Genomic DNA, 21,883 nt, shown 5'->3' on the forward strand with positions numbered 1-21,883 from the left:
GGTAAAACATATGAATGGAAACATGAAATCCTAATCCATTTTATAATTGTTAATATTTGTATTTATATTGGCATATATATATATATATATATCTTTTTTTTATATATATCTCAGGCATCCTTTATCTTCCGGTATATTCGAATCCAGTATAATAAACATAGATGATGGGATGGTACTCAATATCAACTGAACTAACACAGTCACATATATTTCAATAGCTTTTTAAACAAAAAAAACTTTGTATTCTAAAAGAGTTTAAACATACGCAAAAGACTTCTAATAAACAATTTTTTCTAACTAATATATATGGGGTCAATTGGAGAACCTTTTTTTTTTTTTTCTTTTAAGTTATAGTTAATTAGAGAACTTGAGATGATCATCTCTTATCAACGTATACAGTCGTTCTCTCCATAAAGTTTAAAGAAGAAGATGGAATAAAAGTTACATTGTTAAGGGGAGCATTATTGGTTTTCAATAGTTACATCAAATTTACTTGACAGATTAAATAAACTGATCACTTTTGCAAAGTGCATTTACAAATTAGCCGATTTTTTTTCTTCCCTTTTTTTTTTTTTTTGCAGGATCATCATTCCTGCGGGACAGATGTACACACTTTTGTTGTAAGACAGGGGGGTAAAGAGAGAGAGAGAGAGAGAGAGAGAGAGAGAAAGGGGTACAATTGTTTTTGTATATATATATATATATATATAAGTAGGGAGAGCGAGAGGGAGGGAGAGAGAGAGAGAGAGAGAGAGAGAGAGAGAGGAGTCATATCAGTGACAGCTTAATACTGATGTGAGGGGGTGATGGCATGGGATGTCTCTGAAAAGGCAGGATCTAGAGAGATGAGGGATAGCTGAGTGTGAGTGAGAGTGAGAGGGTATGGCCTTCTGGGTGTGGTGTAATCATTGTTTCGAATTGGAGATGATTGATTTCCTGATACCTCCCCACTCAAATCCATGTTCTATGTCTTTTTTTTTTTTTTTTCCTTAAAAAAATGAATTTTTCACATTATTTATTGCGAACTCATGAATGCACCGTAAAAATTTACGTAACGACTGTTTTACTGGTCCTTAACGACTGTTTTACTGGTCCTTACCAATTTCTATTGGAAACACCAATTCAGGATTCAATATAAAATTACCTACGTGTCGAATAATGTATATACACAACTCTTTCTTAGATGAGCTTATATTACTACTACTTTTTACCATCAACTTATGTAATACAATAATTTTTTCCAAAATTACAACCGTTAAAAACAGGTGTAATAAATTTTTATTAATTATTTAAAATTAAATTTAAAGAACACACTTTTCATAGTGATTCTGTTGTTTAGTCAAACATACTTTCAAATTAAATCTTATTAAATGAAGGATAAATTTGACGAATTTATGCTTGCTCTCCCATGGACAAGACTAATTCCATCTCCAACATAAACCCATACTATGTATTTCATAATGCACATGTATCATTAAACCATGGAGGTTCAATTTTATTTTCATATAAAAATTGACTTTACACAATAATTAATTAAACAGGGGACAACAAAAATATACAAACAGTATATATGTTTATAAATCAATCGTTTTATTTATTTAAAAATATGAAAAAAATTCAGCTAAAAAATATTTAAATGTGAAGTTTATAAATTGAGTACTACATATATAATACGTTATAAATTAAATATATATATATATATATATATATGAGACGAAAGATACGGACATTAAATATACATTAAAATTAGTTAGTTTTATTATATATGTTGAAAATATAACTATAATAAGATAATAATATTTTATTATATATAAAAATAAAAAATATTAAATAAATAAAAGAATAAAATAAAAAAAATCTTTCTTATGCACATTATTTTTTTATATTGTTGTAAAGAGAAAAAAAAATAATTAATTTTTTTCTGTTTTATAATATGATAATATGTTTAATACGTGTTTTAAATTTTTTTCTCTAAAAAATGCACATTTTTTCATACATTTGAAATTGATTCGGAAAATAAAAATATTTTTCAAAAATACATACGTATGCATACTATTCATGCATGAATTTATTAATTAGCCTTTACACTATATTGAATTACCAATTTTTTAAAAAACTTAAATCATTAGAAAATGAACTACTATTGCATTTACATATATTATTTTTTAACATTCCATAAAACATTGGCTTACAATGTGCAGGCTTTCATTAACCTATAATTATGTGCAACATTATATATTTAAAATAATATAAATTTAATAATAATTCACATTTCAGTAATTTAAATTTTTTTTAAAAAAATAATAATTCAATTTGATATTCAACAATTAGATATCTATGGCATCCCTTGTTAGAAATTTGACCACTACTAAAACACATGTTGAATCCAAAAACTCAAAAGTTAATTGGGCCTACGTATGAATGGAAATATTAAATGATATTATAAGAGCATTTTCGATGGTTCTCTGTCTATTTAAAAATCATTTGTTATATTAGATAAATAGATAAGGTTTTAAAAAAAGCTTCTCCAATGGTTCTGTGTATTAGTTCTGTCAAGCTGATATGGCAACAAAAGAAATAAAAACTGTGAAAAACATTGTCTACTTCTAGAAGTTCTATTAGACGTGCTGAATAAGCATTTTATTATTTTTAATAATTTTTGTTTAAAAAAAATCCTACTTAAGTTTTTGATTTTTTTAATTAGATATAATTTTAAAATAAAAAATTACACATTAGCATTTCAGAAATTTTAAACAGAACCCATTGGAGATAAATTGTATAAAATATTATTTATTAAATAGAAAAAATACCATATAAGTATGGACAATTTCCAAAATCAATACTACATAGATTCCAATAAAAAGAATCAGTGGAGATGCTCTAAATATATATCTATTCATTTTATACATTATAAATATAATGATAATACATCTCTTAATAGTTAAATGTTTTTGAAAAAATGGTAATCTAACTCATCAAAATAGAATCCAATCAAAATATGTGTTATCTAATTTTGAATGATACACTAATCCATAACACTCGTAGCAACAATTATATATGTTCTTCCTATCTCGATATTCTCAGTTATAGCCTCTTCCGTATACCTCCTGCCTCTCACTATTTCTCTACCCCCCCTTTTTTTTTTTCTTTTTTTCTTTTTTAATCGGAGAAAAAATGACAATAAAAAAAGGCTTGCTGGTTTGGCGTGTAAATGTTCAAATAGCCATAATAACATTTTTGTCCCATTCAGTCTACTACCTCAAATTTTGCTGCAATGAACATGTTATGTCTCAGAGAAGTTTATTTTACATTTTTATATACTTGGACATAATTATTAATTATTTGTTCCTTTTTCTACCATCAATATGTTTGATTTATTCATTCATTTAAAATATGGTTAAGTATTTAATTTGTTCATTCATTTAAAAATTAATTTTCCATTGAGATTAAAAAAAAATGAAAAAGAAAAAAGAAGAAGCTATCAATTTAAGGGTTCTAAGACATTCGAATTTAATAATTTTCCAAATTTAAAATTTTATTAGAGCTCCATGCAGCATTAAAAGTTCAAAAACCATGCATATTTTAACAGATTAATCAAGTCAATAACAAATTGTGCTCATTATCATCATCATCTATCATTTATATGTGTATGTGTCTAATTATAAGCTAATTAAACATGTTAAACAACATTATTACTACCATCTCTAGGCCTTGTTGTTATAGGTTTTTGAGTTTAGACTAGTAAGTAGAAAAGCATATAAAATGCATTGAATAAATGAAAAATTCACATCAATTCATCATGGTAAGTATCTTGGTGAATATTTATTCACTATATAATTAACTCAGTAATTAAGTTTAAAGCCCAAATGTGGAAAGGAATCTTTGGGAAAAGTCCCCAAATGTGTTTTCCTTATTTTTTAATCTTGTAAATATATTGTGATGTGGAGCCAAAGCCAAAGCTAAAAGAGCAAGTTGGTGAAAAAAATTAAGAATATAGAAGACTGAAACTTTTTCTTTCTCTTTTTTTTTTTTAAAAAAAAAAAAAAAGGATTGATGAAAGATGAAAATGGATTAATGGGATGTAATCTGAGTGGCATAATGACCACCTATAAACAGAGACAAAAAGAAATGATGTTTGTTTGCCACCCCAAAGCCCTTCTCCAACTTAAAAAGCCAAAAGAGAAAATAAAAAGCCTCTTTTTTCCCCAAAATATTTTTTAAAAAAAGAGATCGCTGTTCATGATGCAAGCCATTCTTCTCATAGTACGTACCGTTCTGACGTCAAACCCACGTTAGCTCCACGCAAGCAATGAACTCGAACCTAAAAACCTAAAAATATTATAACACTATTTTATTTTTATGTTTTTTTCCTTGTAACCTTTTTCCTCCATAAAAAGAATATAGAAGAGAAAAAAAAATACTATTTTTCATGAAAAGTTTATATGTTGAAATAAACTTAAATTTCAATCGATGAAATGCACCATTTCATTTTCGTTGTTGATTAAAAAAAGATCATCAGAATTTCAAACCACAATAAAGAGGGTAGTTAGTTTACTTATGAATGAGATTGTGCATTTTATCCTTAATGGTGTGTTTTAAGCTTACAAAAAAAAAAAAATTGATGAACATAAAAATTAAAAAAAATATATATTGAATGGGATTAATTTGTGCATTTATACCTCTTTTATTTTTTTAGTTTTATTTATTTTTCTTAAAAATTCCTCTTCAGTGGGTTGTCTGCTAGAGGGCAGTCAAATCGTTTGGAGGAATGAGGATCAACCACGGCCAAAGCAGTTCTCAGTAACCCCCTCCTGTTGATTTTTTATACTTTAGTCTAATTAATTTTTTTTCTTTATTTTTAAAATAAAATAAAGAATAAAATTTTTTGTTATTTTCACATAGAAAATAGAGAATAAAGAAAAAACTTTAACTTAAGAGAATTAAAACACTTATAGAGTGATGCAGATTTCTAGCTGGCAAAACAAAATTTTCATTTTAAAAAAAAAAAGATAATAAAAAAGAAATACATACATACATACTTTATATATATATATATATATATATAAAGCCACGTAGAGAAGCACTAGCAACAACAAGAGGCCCGATGGCTAGTTAAAAAAGTCTTTTCTAGTAGCGTCTTCTATCAATGAAAAAAGCTATCATGACAATGTCATTCTTAAATTTTAGTATTTGGTATGTGCTTGAAATTTAAATGCCACCTTTATACATATAACATTCTAATGGACAAAGAATTTTCCAACTCCCAAATTATTATTGGATCCATATTTTTCAAAAATTAGCAATGTACTTTAATTTGGCAACGCTATTAGCAATGTATTTATTTTCAAAATTACTATAGGATCCATATTTTTCAAAATTATCAATGTCATGTATAAGAAATTGGATTCTAGAATTTAAAATCCTTTCTTTTGGATTTTGAAAAATGCAGTCAAGAACGGGAATCTTTTGATATATATGTTCAGAATCTCTGATGAGTTTCATCCAAGTGTAAAATGTATCTTGATGTTTGAAAGTTGGATAAGTTGGCCCCCCTCCCCACCTTTATGCAAGGAAATTCTACCGAGGGATATTAAAAAAAAAATTAAAAAAAATTGGTGCTTATTTTGGAATACTAAAAAGGGGTGAAAAATTATGTTGGTTGTTTGGTAATTTCAGAATTTTTGAAAGTGCCAAATGAATGTAGAAAAAGTCCCAGAAACAATAAGATCACAATTTAAACTGCCCACACACCATAAATTAAAAATAATAATAATAATAATAATAAACTTAGTGCAAAACATATATATATATATATATATATATATACATATATATGCACAAATATAACCTATTTATGAGTCAAATCTTAAGTCATTCCAATTGAAGAATATTGATGCAAAAATAATTTTATCTTACATGCTACATAATTCATCATTACAAGTCCCCCCATATTGCAAGGCTTTAATTGTCCAATACTAACCGATTTTGGACACTGTCATCATTTGATGTCCTAAATTACACTCACTGCCACTATTTATATCAACAGCCACGCTTCTTAGTTCAAATATGAATTCCCCAATCGAAGTTAATCATTTTATCCTAGTTTAACAAACGGATGAAGTACAAAGAATCCATTATTATTAAATAATAGCTGAAAAAAAAAATCCGGTTAGCAAAATTTTGTGACCAATATATCAACAAAGGCATTGGTCCACATAGATTTTTTTAACTGTGGGAAAACAAAATAAATAAATAAATAAAAGGTATCCAAGTAGTTTATAATGCATGAAAAAAGAGAGATGATGGCAATATGATGGCAATACTATGTGTTTGGTTTGGAATTTGGGAAATGGGGTTAGATTGTGGGGTTGGGTAAAGCATTATTAAAAAAATTAATAATATATATATATATACAAATTTAAAAAAAATTTAAAAAAAAAGAAAGTTAAATTTTTTACAAAAGGGAGATTAGAAAGGTGAGAAGCTTTTTTTTCTGCAAAAAGTCAAATAGGGCCTCTTTCACTAATCATAATGATATCTTCACCGCCGATGCAGAGAGAGCTAGAGGAAGATTTGCACCCAAGATTCATCATCATTGCCTCTCTTATATTTCTTTTTGGTACCCAAAAAGAAACCCTAGAAAATGATAGATATATAAAATCACCCTTTTATTCCCTTCTCCTTTTTCTCCTCTCTCTCTCTTTCTGTTTGAAAGATTTGGAGGTGAATGATAATTTTTCACTTTGTGTTTGTGTGCACTTTGCAATTTTAGATTTTTTGTTCTATTATTGTGCACTCAAAATCTGTGTTCACTTTTACATATTCCTTTATAGAGTCATGTTGTTGGGCAAAGAAATGGTTGCACACACTTATCATGCTATTAGCACAGAAAATTAACAATGTTTATGGTTAACAGCCAAAATAGGCCTCCTTGTTGCTTCACATCTTTTTGTCCTGTATTTGTTGACTCCAGTACTTAAACAGTAAAATTCCACTAGCCCATGAGAGGCACAGATATTCCATGCTTTTGAGGTCAAATGGTAACATGTGCTTCACTACATGAATATAATATAAATTTTATTATATACGAGGTGTTATCTCCTAGCTAATGCTAGCTTCTTAGCGTCTAATCGCATGCAAATTCAGATGAAGTATCTCATAAATTACTTATAAACATTTGTTAGTTGTTCAGTGGAAAATTACTTTGATTTTTTTTGAGAATTCTCTCCCAGTTTATATTGAAAATATAATCACATGGTCGTTAGAATTATATCTAATTTAAAGGGAAAAAAGATGGGGTGCTTTAATTCCATGATTTTACTTATATAGGAACGCGTTGATATACCAAAACATAAAGATTGTGATTTAACCAATTAGATTTTCAATTTTTAAATATTTTGCAAGGCTCTTACCACTTGTCAGTATATCTTCGAAAATAAAGTTAATATTTATTATATATTATATTAATAAAAAATCCAAACCACCAACTTCAGTTGAATGTTAGAAGTCCTTGTAGTTAGTAGTACTGGACTACACTTTTCTGCTTTTGGTAGTTTTATTTAAACCATGTCTTCTTTTTCATTTATTCTAAATATTTACTCTTTTTCATTCTATTCTGTACATAACTGTATACTCAACAGTGTCAGTGGAAGCTGATTTTGATTTCTTTAATACTAAACGCTCCCTTCATTTCAGTTTGCATATGGGATATTTTGAGATGAAAACCTGGGAAAGAGTTTTTTTTAATGGGAAAAAAAAAAAAAAAAAAAAGCACACACACACACACGCGCGCACAGAGACAGAGAGAGCAAAGGAGAGAGAAGGAAAAAGGGAGAGAAAGTAAAGACGGAAAGTCATATTGGTCATATTATTATTTTTTGTAGGTAATTTGTTACTTTCATAGCCTTATAAGGAACTCTCTCTTCGTATGTATCCAATCCTTTCAAGTTTTCTAGAGAGAGATACCCTCTGCTATATCAATTTCTCACATTTTATCTCCTCCATAAAAACATAATAAAAACTTCTTCTTTTTCTTCTTTCCTTCTTCTTTATTTCTGATCTTTGTTCTACACCAAATTCTCTAATGGCTTCCACGTCCCAAGCCATGCTTAACCAAAGCTTGTTTGAAGAAGATCATCAAGAATCTCATCCGCAAGTGGGTTTCTTTTCTTTCCCTTCAAACTTGACCTTACCTCCATTAGCATGCCAACAGTCTCTCAAAACCTTCACTTCCTTACCTTGTGACGCACCAAATCCACAACCACCTTCCATTAATCCCTCTGAAACCCTACTCTCCTCTCTCAAGCATAGAGATAATCAAGATCAAGATCATTTTGGAGGACCCCATCTCCTTTCTTTACAAAGATCAAGCTCAAATCTATGGTAAAAAAAAAATCTCAAACTTTTATAGATTTTTTTAGAATCTTTCATGCAAATAATTCCTCATAATATATATATCATGCAAAAAATATTTTGTTGTTGTTGTTGTTTCTTTCATTTTTCTAGGGCATGGGGAGAGGTGAATGAGTGCTTGAGCAGCAAAAGATCATGTGGTGGAGATGATCATCATAATCATAACCATAATCATCACCATCATCATCATATTGGGGTTTCAGCTCTGAAGATGAAGAAGATAAAAGCAAGAAGGAAGGTTAGAGAACCTAGGTTTTGCTTCAAGACCATGAGCGAGGTTGATGTGCTTGATGATGGATACAAGTGGAGGAAGTACGGACAGAAAGTGGTGAAGAACACACAGCATCCCAGGTTAGACAATTCAGATTTTACTATTTATCTCTTTATCATTTTTTTGCTATTTTTTTTCTTTTTTTCTTTTTTCCTTTTTCTGCTTTAATCACTTGTTCAAGAAAAGTTTGTCACATTGGATTTTAGCTCTAGTTGTACCCCATACACACATGCTTTTCTTCTTTCCTTCTCTCTCTCTCTCTCTCTTTCTCTCTCTCTGTATCATTATTGTTTTTGTTATCATTATCATTAGGCTTTTACAGGACCTTAGTGCAGGAGATCTTGATGAGTTAAATATGCATACCAAAATATTTATCATAAATAATTTTTTAAGGGAAAGGAATTATGATGAGTATCTCAAAGAACAAATTATGAGTCTCAAAAGATAAGAATGGCAATGGATTGTGTAGCCCACGATTTTGCTTAATCATCGGATCAATTATTTACAGCATTATGAAAGCAGATTTCAGAGAAAGACAGAAAATTAATTTTGTTAATCTCACATGCCTGAAATTAAGCTGGACACCTTGCCATAATTACTTCCCTAATTGATTTACCTTTTCTTTGATTGGGTAAGTTCGTTCATAATGCCAACAATATATCCTAAAAAAAGGAAGGAAATTTCATAGGTTTCATGCGCTGCATATCAATCACAAATGTTTTAATTATATGAAACATTAATTCAAAAAGTTCGATGGCGATCAATTAAGACTAAGTTCATAAAAATCCAATGACTACTTTTTAGAAATTCTTCAAAGTAGCGAGACTAAATTACACTTCATGATTAGTTATAGAAAAATGTAGTACTTTTGCATGTAAAAAGATGACTTGGGGTTATGGCTTTGAAGCTATGTACTGTACTTCTCACTTCTCTTTTCTTCAATATATTTTTATACATATATATATATATATATATATATATATATATATATATATTTGTATTGGCATAAAGATATTTGAATTCAAGCACTATGTATCGGAAACAGTGGATTTAGCTATTGGATTGTCCCAAGAGGATAATATAGAGTTATTGCTAGGATTTTTTTTTTTTTTTTTGGGAAGTTTGCTTGGAATTTTATAATAAGAAACTAGATACAATATAGTATAGAAGCTTGTATCTTAATTACTATGCATAAGCATATATATATATATATATATTTTTATGTGTTTCTTATGAGCTTAATGTCCGAGCAGTTCCACACCTTTTTTTTTTCCCCCCTTCTCTTGTATTATTTTGGATAAAATTGTATGATTACTGTTGTTCTAATTTTCCAAACTCATGTAGAATTTTGTCAAGTCCATCTTACCAAAGTCAAGGAATAATTCTCAGAAATGATTTGACTCTTTGAACTAGAGCACCTGTCTGGGAACTAGTGGACCATGCCATTGGATTGTTCCAAAGGGGGTATTATAGGAGTTATTGCCAGGAATTTATAATAAGAAACTAGAGACCCTACAACACTAAAAGAATTTCACTTTCCATAGTATAGAAGCTTGCATCTGAATTACTATACGTAAGCATATAATTTTTTATGAGTTTCTTATGAGTTTAATTTCCAAGCAGTTGCATATTCTTTTTTTTTTTTTTTCCTCCCTTTTTTTATTTATTATTATTATATTATTATTATTATTATTATTATTATTGATAAAATTGTATGATTACTGCTGTTCTTATTTTCTAAACCCATGTAGAATTTTGTCAAGTCCATCTTAAAAAAGTCAAGGAAAATTTCTGAGAAATGATTTGACCCTTTGAATGTCTATATCCTGCATAATCATATATACATGCCTTATATTATACATCGTGGTCTCTCTTGCCTTCAAGATAACAACGCTTAAAGTCAAAAGTAATGTTCTCAATTTATATAGGAATAAATTGTTTTACTTCCTTTGGAATAGATAGAAATGACCAGGAAACAAAAAAGAAAAAAGTATGAGAGAGATAAAACTAGGATAAGAGAATGGCTTTATAATTACAAGAACCATTTCTATAGTATCTGTGAAATTATTACCTCTAAACTAAAGCATAAAACTCTGAGGGTAATAAATTAATTTCTGGATGCATTTCCTAATTGATTAATATTGCTTCAGTATTTGGTCAAACTTGAGTCAACTGGTGCAGTTTCCTCTGATCAAACATAATCACGATAAAATATTCATAAATATGAAACTGCATGTGAGGTAGTGGCACTCATAATTAGAGCAAAACTCGTTGTTTATGTAATGAAATTTTAAGTATGAATAACACCCACAAGGATAATTAATTCCCTTTGTGTACATATGTGTCTCGTATGGTGCAAATCTATTATTTATGGATAAATTTCTCAAATATTATTTGTTGTAAATTTTTCATTTTATCAGGCCTAATTATGGCCATTGAATTTTTCACATGATTTTATTATAACTTTTGAGTACGATTATGAATGCGTGCCAAAAAAAATCCAAATTGTTTATAATTAGTATTGTCTTTTGCTCTTGTGGGTCCTTGATCACATTTTGTTTTTTGTTTGTGTGAGAGTCATCATTGTCTTTTTCTTTACTGAGAAAATTCTTAACTGTGAAAATAGGGTGTTCAGAAATGCTTTTTAGGGAGTGATCTGACATTTTCTTGGAAAGACTACTTTCATTACTATTTCCTTATACACAAAATGGCTTTTTCGTAAATTTCATGACCACATATATATATATATATATACATATTTTTTATGCCATCCGTTATAACTTTCACCGCTTTCTCATTCCTAAGTGGATCGAATATACCATGTCAAATTCTAGTTCTTTCATTTTATTTTCTCATGTCATACAATATGCATGCTTATTGAAAAACGATTCGTTACAAAAACTTAAAAAGTAGTTGAAAAATGTTTATCATTGTATAATCACAACATGTATGCTTGGTCATCTTTTGCGCTCATTTGGATTTTTATATGTATGTTAATACTCCCTTTCATATAAAAGCTTGATTATCTCTTGAACTCATTTGGACCTTTACATGCATTCATGTGTTTTTTGTTTTGAGCTGTTGTCAAGTTTTGAACACAATCTCGTAACTCTCTTGCTTTAAGACTAAGTTTTGATTTTCATAAAATCCTTAGCAGCTTGTAGAGCAGCTGAGATTTGATTTATAAGTGTGCACAAATATGCTATATATATACCATGTCATGATATATAAATTTCTCTCTTGTACCAAACCAGAATTGTTTTGCAGTTTGGATGCATCAAGTTTGGCAAGTTTTTAATGTTTGTTGTGATGGATGTTGCAGGAGCTACTATCGATGCACGCAGGACAATTGTCGCGTAAAGAAACGAGTAGAGCGACTAGCCGAGGATCCGAGGATGGTGATAACAACATACGAAGGGAGACATGCACATTCTCCATCGCATGATATGGAAGACTCACAAGCTCCATCTCAGTTGAATAACTTCTTCTGGTAGTACCTACTATATATATATACATGTTTTATATATATATATATATATGGTCACAACTCCTCTATATATATATGTCCATCTTCTGCACTGTGCTTGTGTATGAGCCTTTTTTGGCCAGTGTCTCTTTAGACAGTGTTGGACAATAAAAATTAAATGTGTTTTCTGAAACGCCCTTTTCATTTTTGGGCTTCCTCTTGTTATAATGTTTATGCAAAATCATCTTTCAATAAAACCTTTGATAACTTTCAACGTGTAGATTCTTGGTGAATATGATCTCTTCTTATTGTTTATCATTTTTCATATTCGAACTAAGGATGAGAAGGCCATAAAGTAGATCAAATGTGTCACGTGTAACCAACAAGTTTTATAATTTTTTATTTTTATTTTTCACTCAAAATATTTCCCTCAAATTGGATTATATATATAACTTTGATACGTCGAGAAGAAGTTCACCCATTATTTCGCAGATTTTGCTGACGTAGTGGCAAATCTAAAAGCCTAGATTTATAGCATTTGTCACAACGTATGGTTTTCAATATTAGGTTACTTTTTTTTCTTTTTGATAAAAATGTCACGTGAAATATATTCTCAACATTATCTAAATTTTATATAATTAACTAGATATATATGTATACACGCACAATATGTTCCTTAATATTTCAGCAAATATATATATATATATATATATATTTATTGATGATATATATATTATACTAACAACTTTACTATTTGAATTTCATAGATTTGTTTAGTTGGATTGACCTATCTCTAAAAATTGTCACTCAGTTTTAGTTTAAACTTAAGCAATAAGCATAGATCAAGATATATATATGTGAATTCAACAAATTATTAAAACGAAGAAATAAAACAAGCATAGGTGTAGATTCTTTTGGACAAAGTCTTTTGAATTCATGAAACTTGAAAAGCCAGTAATTTATCCTGTTGAGGTGACAAGAAAGAATGTATAAGAAAGAGACCCTCCAGTAGGAAAAAGCTAAATAAGGACAATTTCATGAACATGGCGTGCACTTTGTACAACTATTGCAATGAAAATTAAAATCTCTAAGCAAGGACTTATGTGACTTTTCTTAAGGTTCATCTATTACAGTCATTCCAGTAATATAGAATCTAATGGTCATAATGGATGGATGTAATGTATATAAGATAAAGTGTGTGTATATGAATACAACCAGGCTCACATTAGATGGATCTAATTGTTTTACCATCAAAACTTTCTTTTGTTTACCATTGAATCATTTTAAAAAATAAAATTAAAAAATACATTCAAAATTTATTGGATCTCTATATGCATGATTTATTTTTTTTAATAGAATTTAGTATGTATTACTAAATCCTAAAATTATTAAATAATTTTTAAATCATAATCAGGATTGAAAAAAATAATGAATGAACATGCTAAAACTGTATGTATATAGTCCTTTTATTGGTTGGATTCCATTATATATCTTCCTGGTGGGATCAAAGGATTATTATTTATGGAGGGTGTTTTATTGAGAATGATTATTGCGATGGCCCATCCAGAATCAACCGACCCACGCCAAGGGCTTTATTGGCTCCACCCATGGTTATATTGGGCCTGACAAGTATATGTTTGTCTCTATGCAATTCTTTGCTGACAATCAGAATATTTTCTTGCATAATTAGGGCTATGAGATTATTTCATCCGACAGAGATTGGAGTATGTTCTTATATTGTTAATCAAAAACAAAAAAAAAACCATCAAAACCCTCTTTACCAACCAGACTCCCCAAAAATAAATAATTAAAATAAAATTATCTTCCTCTCAAAAGGGAAAATTTTACACCAACTTGGCCAAATTGAGCTATCATATTCACAAATCAAGGAATTAACAAAAGTTACAAGGAAGCCAAAAAATAAAAAATAAAAAAATGAGACAAGACAAATTTTTTCTTTTCTTTTCTTTTTTTTTTTTTAACAAAAATGACACATTGCTAATGCAAACAATTCTGTAGTTTCGATAGAAAAGTTTTAACTACCATTTTTGCATTTCCTTCACATATAATAGATTTCAATCATTACCTAGCTGCATTTTTAATTATTATTAATTAGGCTTTTTGACCGAAAGAAAAAGAAGAAAAAGAAAAAGAAGTTAATATATATTAAGATTATTTTTTATGACAAGAAAATTCAAGATAATAAGCTAGAGATGAGCATCACTGTTCAGCTTCTTCCAGGCCTTTAATCTTTCTCTCACAAGGCCAAGCCTACCCAAGGCAATTTGGTAACCCATAATTTTAGAGGACTTGACCCAACTCAGCCATAGATTTGCCAAGCCACTGCCTGTGATGATTTGGGTTTCTTAAGTACACTCCTCTTCTAAATCTCTTTTTATTTATTTATTTTTTTTTTTCTAGCGAAACCAACAAAACTTTTGCTATTTGCAAAGGGCTCTTTTGTTACTGTTTTTCTTTTTTAAGAGATTTAACATGTTCAAAATCACTATTATGATTACCATTTCTCGAAAGAAAATACGCTTATAAAAATGGCATTCATTTTGTAATCAGTTCGAAATAGTTTTCAACTTAGTGTTTGTATTTTTTTTTTTCTTTAAGATTTTAGCTAATTGAGCAGCTTAACTATCACTTATAAACACATATGCCAATTGTATACAATTTAAGTAGAATCTTTATATAAAAAAATAATAAAAAAAAAAAAGACCAAAAGCATAAACCATCAATCAAGGAGTAAGTTTATCAATTAATTTTCTAATCAAATGGCTATACAACATGCCAATAGTCCTCTCTCCTGTCCTGCAACTTCAGAGAGCAAGTACTCTTTGAATTTTAAAAAAAAAAATCCAAAGAATGCCAATTTCCTTAAGAATTTTTTGGGCCTAAAGGTTGGTCTAAACTAAACAATAATTGGTGGGCTATGTATGGGAAATTGGGCTCATTTCCTTCGCCCTCTTCATCTTCTCCAAATCTCCAAGAATGATCCATGTTACCCTTTCAGGCCCAATTTACTATTGTGCAAGCCACCATTCAATAATGCGGTTGAAGGCATTCCAACTTGTGAGCTTATAGAGCCCAAAGAACGGAGAATAATGGGTCCTGTTCCTGTGATCTCATGCCTGACCAAAACCAAATAATCTTCTTTTCTGATCTTGTTCAGAATCATAATGTGAATATATGCGAATATTAATCGAGTTAGAGGACAATTCTCTTTGCACAACATGAGAAATATCCTTAAGGGAGAGAGGTTTCAAATGTCACATACACATATATTTTAGAACCAAAAAAAAAAAAAAAAAAAAGGGTTAGAATTTATTTTTATTATTATTATTATTATTGATTTATTTGTATGATTGACACCCGGTTGCAATTATACGTAAAAACTGTACCTTTGTTTTCTTTCATATGACTTTCCCATGGCAATTTACAGATTACCTTACTTTTTTCCCTCCTCATAAAACAAACCCTTTTTGTACATATTTGGAACCCATATTTTTCTTCTTCTTTTTCCAAATTAGGATTTTCTTTCTGTTTGTGGGTCTTTATTTATTTATTTATTGGAAAACAGAAAGTTCACGGAGGATGAATACCTAAACTTGCACTGCATGGTATGAAAATGAAGGAGGTTTTCTATCTCAAATGTGGAGCCCATATTCATTTTCAACCATACCAAAGCATTGGCAGTACGTTGTACGGAGTGCTATCAGCCTGTTATCGTGCATTTGTGAGCATTGATTAGACCATAGTAGTCAGCCACTGTCTATACATTTTCTTGTTCAATAATATAAATCCCACTTTCAGCTAAAAAATAATATAAATCCCACTGCTATTATTTTATTATTATTAGTATTTGTTGTTGTTGTTGTTGTTGTATCAATTAGATTCTGTAAGATTATAAGGAAACAATTAAACAGTAAAAGCAATCTCTCATTCCCAAGAACATAACATGAATTTGATCTTTATTTAGAACTTGTGTTCTTAAAAGATGACTTTGAGGATATGCATATTTTTATCAATTCAGAAGGATCCATTCATTACTTCCATCTGATACAGAAATACTTAAATGAAATGTCTACAAATATGATATTGTATTTTCTTTTACTGTTTATTTGACAGAAATCCTTATTTTCCTTATTTTTAATTATTTTTGTTTGTAATTTTATTCTTCCAGAGGAAATTAATTAATCAAGAGGCAAGATTTTGATTATGAACGAATAATCTCTGTAAATTATATTTACTAAATTGAAGCTACTTTTTAAGTATTTACACAAAACTACATTTTCAAAAAAACATAATTATTAAAAAAACAACTCTTTTTTTTTTCTTTTTTTTTTTTACTATTCAACTAAAAGATCTGACAATGGCTAGTGATATTAATAGATCTTGGTTGGACTGCATTTGTAGCTAAACTATTCCACTCCCCTAATTTATAACATGTCCAAAAAAATATTAAAACACTAAAAGAAAATATATATATATATTATATAGGCCTAAAAACCATGTGCATGGCATGAAGAAGCTGTGACCAGATGATCACTAGTTGTATTACACACCAACCCAATATTGTTAGTTGGATAAGGTTTAATGAATATCAATATTATTCAATCAAGGCCACAGCTCCAGAAAATAAATGAAAAGATTTGAGCAGAGACATATAAAATCTTCAAATTGCAAAAATAAAATAGATTTATAAGTTTTGCCAACTCAATATAGTAGTTCATCCCAAAAACTATGTATATATATTTTTAATATAATAGAATAAGGTTTACATAAGGAGTCAACTACTCAATTATTGCAATCTGACCCAAGAATTAAATTGAAAATTATCAATGCTGGCTTTTGCTGGCAATTGAACACAATTCTTGCTACGGGTCCCAAAGTGGCTCATCTATACATATAATGGGGTCAAGTTGATAGTATCTTTTTTTTATCCTCTTTTTTTTTTTGGGGGGGGGAAAATTAAAAAATAAAACAGGAAAACTTGTTTTCCAAATTAAACTTTTCTAAAACCTATGTATATGCTGGCAAGTCTAATACAGTTACATATATTTATATTATATACATGTGTGCATGTATGCATTTTTTTTTTATTATATATGAAATTCTCAATAAAAATCATAAAATATAGTTTTATTGGCACGTGTAATATTTTTTTAATTAAAGATATACTCACCGATCCAATTTAGGAATAAGCAAAATGAGACCAATGACATTAATCAAGTTAAGGGGTTAATTTGTTTCCAAACAAAAAATTGAAGGGGCTAATTTTATGATCTATCATCCATTTTTACTTATTTACAGCCTTCTTCTTCTAAACTTCCTTGAGTAACCCCTGTGTTACTTTTTATTAAAAAATAATAATAAGCTATTAGATATGATAATTCGTACTCATTTTATTATAATTAACAAGAGGTCATATCTATATATAAAGAGGCTAAAGTTTAATTAGATAAATTATAATAATTTTTTTATTAGCATTAAAATCTTAAATAAACAGTAGATATTTAATATTTTTATAAGTTATATGTAATAAAGTAATAATAATTGACAATATATATATATATATATATATACACTTGACAAGAACACCATACACATAAAGTTCAAAAGACGTAAACAAAGCTCATGGGTCTTGTTACTTTTTGGAGTGTTATACAAGGACAAAAACCAAGTTGGTGCACATTACGTAGACTATGGAGCAATAAATTTATTTGGGTTGGTCTATTTCATGTAGTTACATATGCTTATCTAATTTTTTAATATTCTTGTTTTACTTGAATATTATTTTACAAATATTATATTATATTATATTTGGTGATTAATGTATTTAAAATCATTATTACAAGACAAAACTAAACAAAAAAATAACACACATAAACATATCCACGTGAGTCCTGCTAACTTCTACGTTAATCTTACCAAGCTCACTAATACTCCATATTTTAGCACGTAATTCCAAAAAAATAATAATAATTATTAAAAAAAATTGGACTCAATTAGGAATTTATTAAAAATAATAGGAAATTATTATAAATACGTAAAAAGTCGGGTCCACCTCGAAGAAGAAGCTAAGACTAAGACAGAGCTTCCTTGAAAGTTCACCCCTGGGCCACCGGAGACCACCACGTGGTTCCTCGTGACCCGCACGTTCAACCCCTGATTTCAAGGTCTTACCCTCAATTCCAAGCTCTTCTACGCATTACATTATAGTTTCCGGCCCATATTCTGTGTATCTCACTCACACTCAATTTTTATTCTTTCCTTCTCTTCAAATATCGCCACCTGTAATCTCCTGATATCTCCAATAGTCAAATTAATCACCCAAAAAAAAAAAAAAAAAAAAACCTAGAATTTCATGAATTATGACAATTTTTGTTTTGGAACAAAAGTTTATATTCCTTTTTAGCGGAGATATTTTAAGTGGTAAAGTTTTATTTCTTCTAAATTCAAATTTTGAAATTTTTTGTATTTATTTATTAGCTTGATTTGATGGTAAAATTATTGTGAATATATATCCTAAGATCAAACTCTGGCTTTTTTGAAATCCTTCCTATTCCAATTGAACATTCGACCAAAAAAAAAAAAGAAAAAAATCGCTTGTACTTATCATCATGGCCCTCAAATAATTATGATAACAACGAACATACTAATTGTTGGCTAGTACCAAAACTTTACTCTACATTTGGTTATACAAGAGAGTAGCATATTTTGGTAATAGAAAATCACCGCATGACAATTTGGGACTCGTAAAAGTCGGAGCATGACCTGGTTCGAATTACGTGACTCCAAATTTTTATTAAAAAAAATAAAAAAATCGATTAATTTAAACTTGGCCCGTAAATCGAGCGCGTGAATTTTTATTTAAAATATAAGAAATTAAGAGTGCGATGGGAGTGTATCGAAAAAATGAATAAAATAAAGAAAGGGGGAGGGGGGGATGGTGAAATCAGAACCGTCGCTTTTGTTGGTTTGTCGTTTCGTCGTGTTTGTCGAGAAGGCAAAGGTGGGCCCAGAGTCTGGGTAGACGCACGTGGGCAGATCCAGGCAGGGACGATGGATGAGCTGCCCGTATGTGTATCAATTATTTCTGCTGCCCTACTTGCCCCCATACACTGCCCGAACGCTGTCTCCTGCCCGGGACTTATCCGGTCAGTCTCTCCCACGTGTGGAGAAGAAACATTGCTCCCACGTGTGTCATGGAACGCGATGACCTTTCACTTTCTCTCTCTCTCTCTCTCTCTCTCTCTCAGGGAGTTAATATATTTAAAATTATAATTAATTTAATAAAATATTTTATTTTATTTCTTATTGGGAATGGAGTGCTCTCCCCGTTAAAGAGAAGAGGAAGAAGTGTGGGTCCCACAATGCACATACTGTCACTGTTTCTCTTTCCCTTGCAAGGACAAACTCGAGGAGAATCCGTACCCCCAACCCTCTTAATCCCACTAATTAAGCAAGTTTTTGCTACAATCCACCGTCACCCTATAAATCCCATTTTCTTTTCTTTTTCCCTTTCTTTCCTTCGCAAATTTGTATTTAGGCAAATTTTATTTTATACTTCTTTTACTTCCATTTCACATTTTTTTTCTAATTATAGTTTTATATATATATATATATATCAAAACGGCTTTATTTGTCCATTTTTATATGACATTAGTTAATATTAACAGTTAAAAGATAAAAATAAATTAAAAATTTTGAATTTAGATATAAAAATATATGTTTGGTTTTAACAATTAAAATTAACTTAATAATGGTTAATAAAAACAGATAAATTAGTATTTTTTTTTTATAATTTTAGAAAACTAAAAGGAAAAAACAATGACTTTTCAAAACTATAAAATTTAAGTGGAACAAAGATAAAATTGATGGGGTGTAAATGAAATTTTTTTCTTTGTGTTTTTTTCTTCCATGTTCCACAATGGTCTTAAAAAAAATGCTTTTATTATTAAGCAATACTAGAGATATTATCAAGCGTTCATGTGCCATCATTTATTTGTTGAAAAATAAATATAATTTAATTATAAATAAGTAACACTTCAAAGAATATATCTATTTTAGAGATACCAATTAATCTATCAAATGATTTATCAAGTGATAAGTATTATTATATTTTATGTTATATTTAATTATGGTTTACTTTTTTTTAGAAACAATTCTAAAAGTAGCAAATAAATTTATTGAGATATATTAAATATTATATGTCAAAATTTAACTGATTTATATTTAGTTTCACTTTCACTTACCTTTCAAAAGTTCATTCACATATAACAAAATTATATTAATATGTTAAATTGACATATGGCATTTGATTTATACATACTGGTAAATTTGTATTCTACTTCTAATATTTTCTTCTTTTTTTTTTTTTTCTTTGTCCTTTAAGCATTTCACTTATCCAACAATATTTAAGGTATATTAAATTTCATCTAATAAAATAAAAATATGTAATTGTGCAATATTATCTTTGTATATTAGTATATGTACATTTTTTAGTAAATTCTAAAATAAGTGCATTTTAAAAAGCATTTTTATAGACTTTTTAGTATCTTTAGCATTAGTCTTGGTAATTATTTAATTATGTTTGATAGTGTTTTTTTTTTTTTCATAATAAAGTATTTATATTCAAATGGCAGCGCATAGAAAAGCCATTACAAAATGGGTTAAAACTTTTAGATAATATTTTTAAACTAAAATATGCAAATTTTAGGTATTTAATGTTTTCGTTAAAACACGAAGCATTTATTGCAAGTAGCATATTCAAGAAATATGTACATTAAATAGGTGGTATTGATACAAAATTAAACAAGGGCTACTTCTATAATTTTTAAAAATAAAAGGTAATTTTACAAAATCGATGAAATATAGAAAATTTTCTCCTTTTCTTTATCATTTTTTAGGCTCTATTTAAGATTAATTTTGAAGCTTTAAAACTGATTATCAAAACCATGTATTTACTTTTCCTTATATTTGTTAAAATATATCTCTATTTTATAATAATATATATATCTCCATCTAAAGGAATAATAGTTCTTTTTAAAAACCTTAAATTCCTATTTCTATGTTTTGATATGTATAAACTTTAAGATATTATTGCATATTATGATAAATTTATATTTAGATTAATTATTACATGCTAAAATAGATAAATAATTATAAATTGTTAAACTTATAATTATTTATACATTTTTTTGGGAAAAAAATTATATTTACAAAGCTTAAATTTTGATCTTAATTTAATATTTCGAAGAAAATAGGAATAGTTATTCTACCTTAAATGTTTGGTAAAATTAACAAATTCTGATTATACAAGAATGTATATATATCTGACAGTTATTTTTGATAAAATTCACAAATTCTGATTACATAATTATTTTTTAGAAACAACAAAAGACTAACTTTTGACATTTTGATTTTATAGCTTCTCTAATTATCTGTAATTAAAATACAAATTTTATATCTTATTAAAAAAGTTAATATTATTTTTTGTCCTAAATCTATTGGTATTATCTATTGAACAACATTATCATCAACATTTTTTTACACTTTATTTTTATTTACTATGTATATATATATTTTGGGTAAACATTTAATGTAGTTATGATTTTTTTTTTTAAAAAAAAAAAAACTGTGCAAGATATTATATAATATCATGAGTAAAGAGATGATAATAAATAATGTACATTTTAGTTATTATATACTGTAACATCAATTAA

The 21,883-nt window shown here is 28.5% G+C and overlaps 1 protein-coding gene across 1 annotated transcript; it reads left to right on the forward strand.

Moving 5' to 3' along the window:
- The first annotated feature begins 7,826 nt into the window (after positions 1 to 7,826).
- Positions 7,827 to 12,429, forward strand: LOC125423711 (probable WRKY transcription factor 13). The gene is made up of 3 exons (XM_048478706.2): positions 7,827 to 8,382; positions 8,506 to 8,763; positions 12,006 to 12,429. Exons 1-3 carry the CDS (start codon positions 8,084 to 8,086, stop codon positions 12,175 to 12,177), a joined length of 729 nt encoding a protein of 242 aa, XP_048334663.2. The 5' UTR covers positions 7,827 to 8,083; the 3' UTR covers positions 12,178 to 12,429.
- The last annotated feature ends 9,454 nt before the right edge of the window (positions 12,430 to 21,883 follow it).

This window comes from Ziziphus jujuba, chromosome 7 (assembly GCF_031755915.1).
Source record: "Ziziphus jujuba cultivar Dongzao chromosome 7, ASM3175591v1".
Taxonomy (NCBI): Eukaryota; Viridiplantae; Streptophyta; class Magnoliopsida; order Rosales; family Rhamnaceae; genus Ziziphus; species Ziziphus jujuba.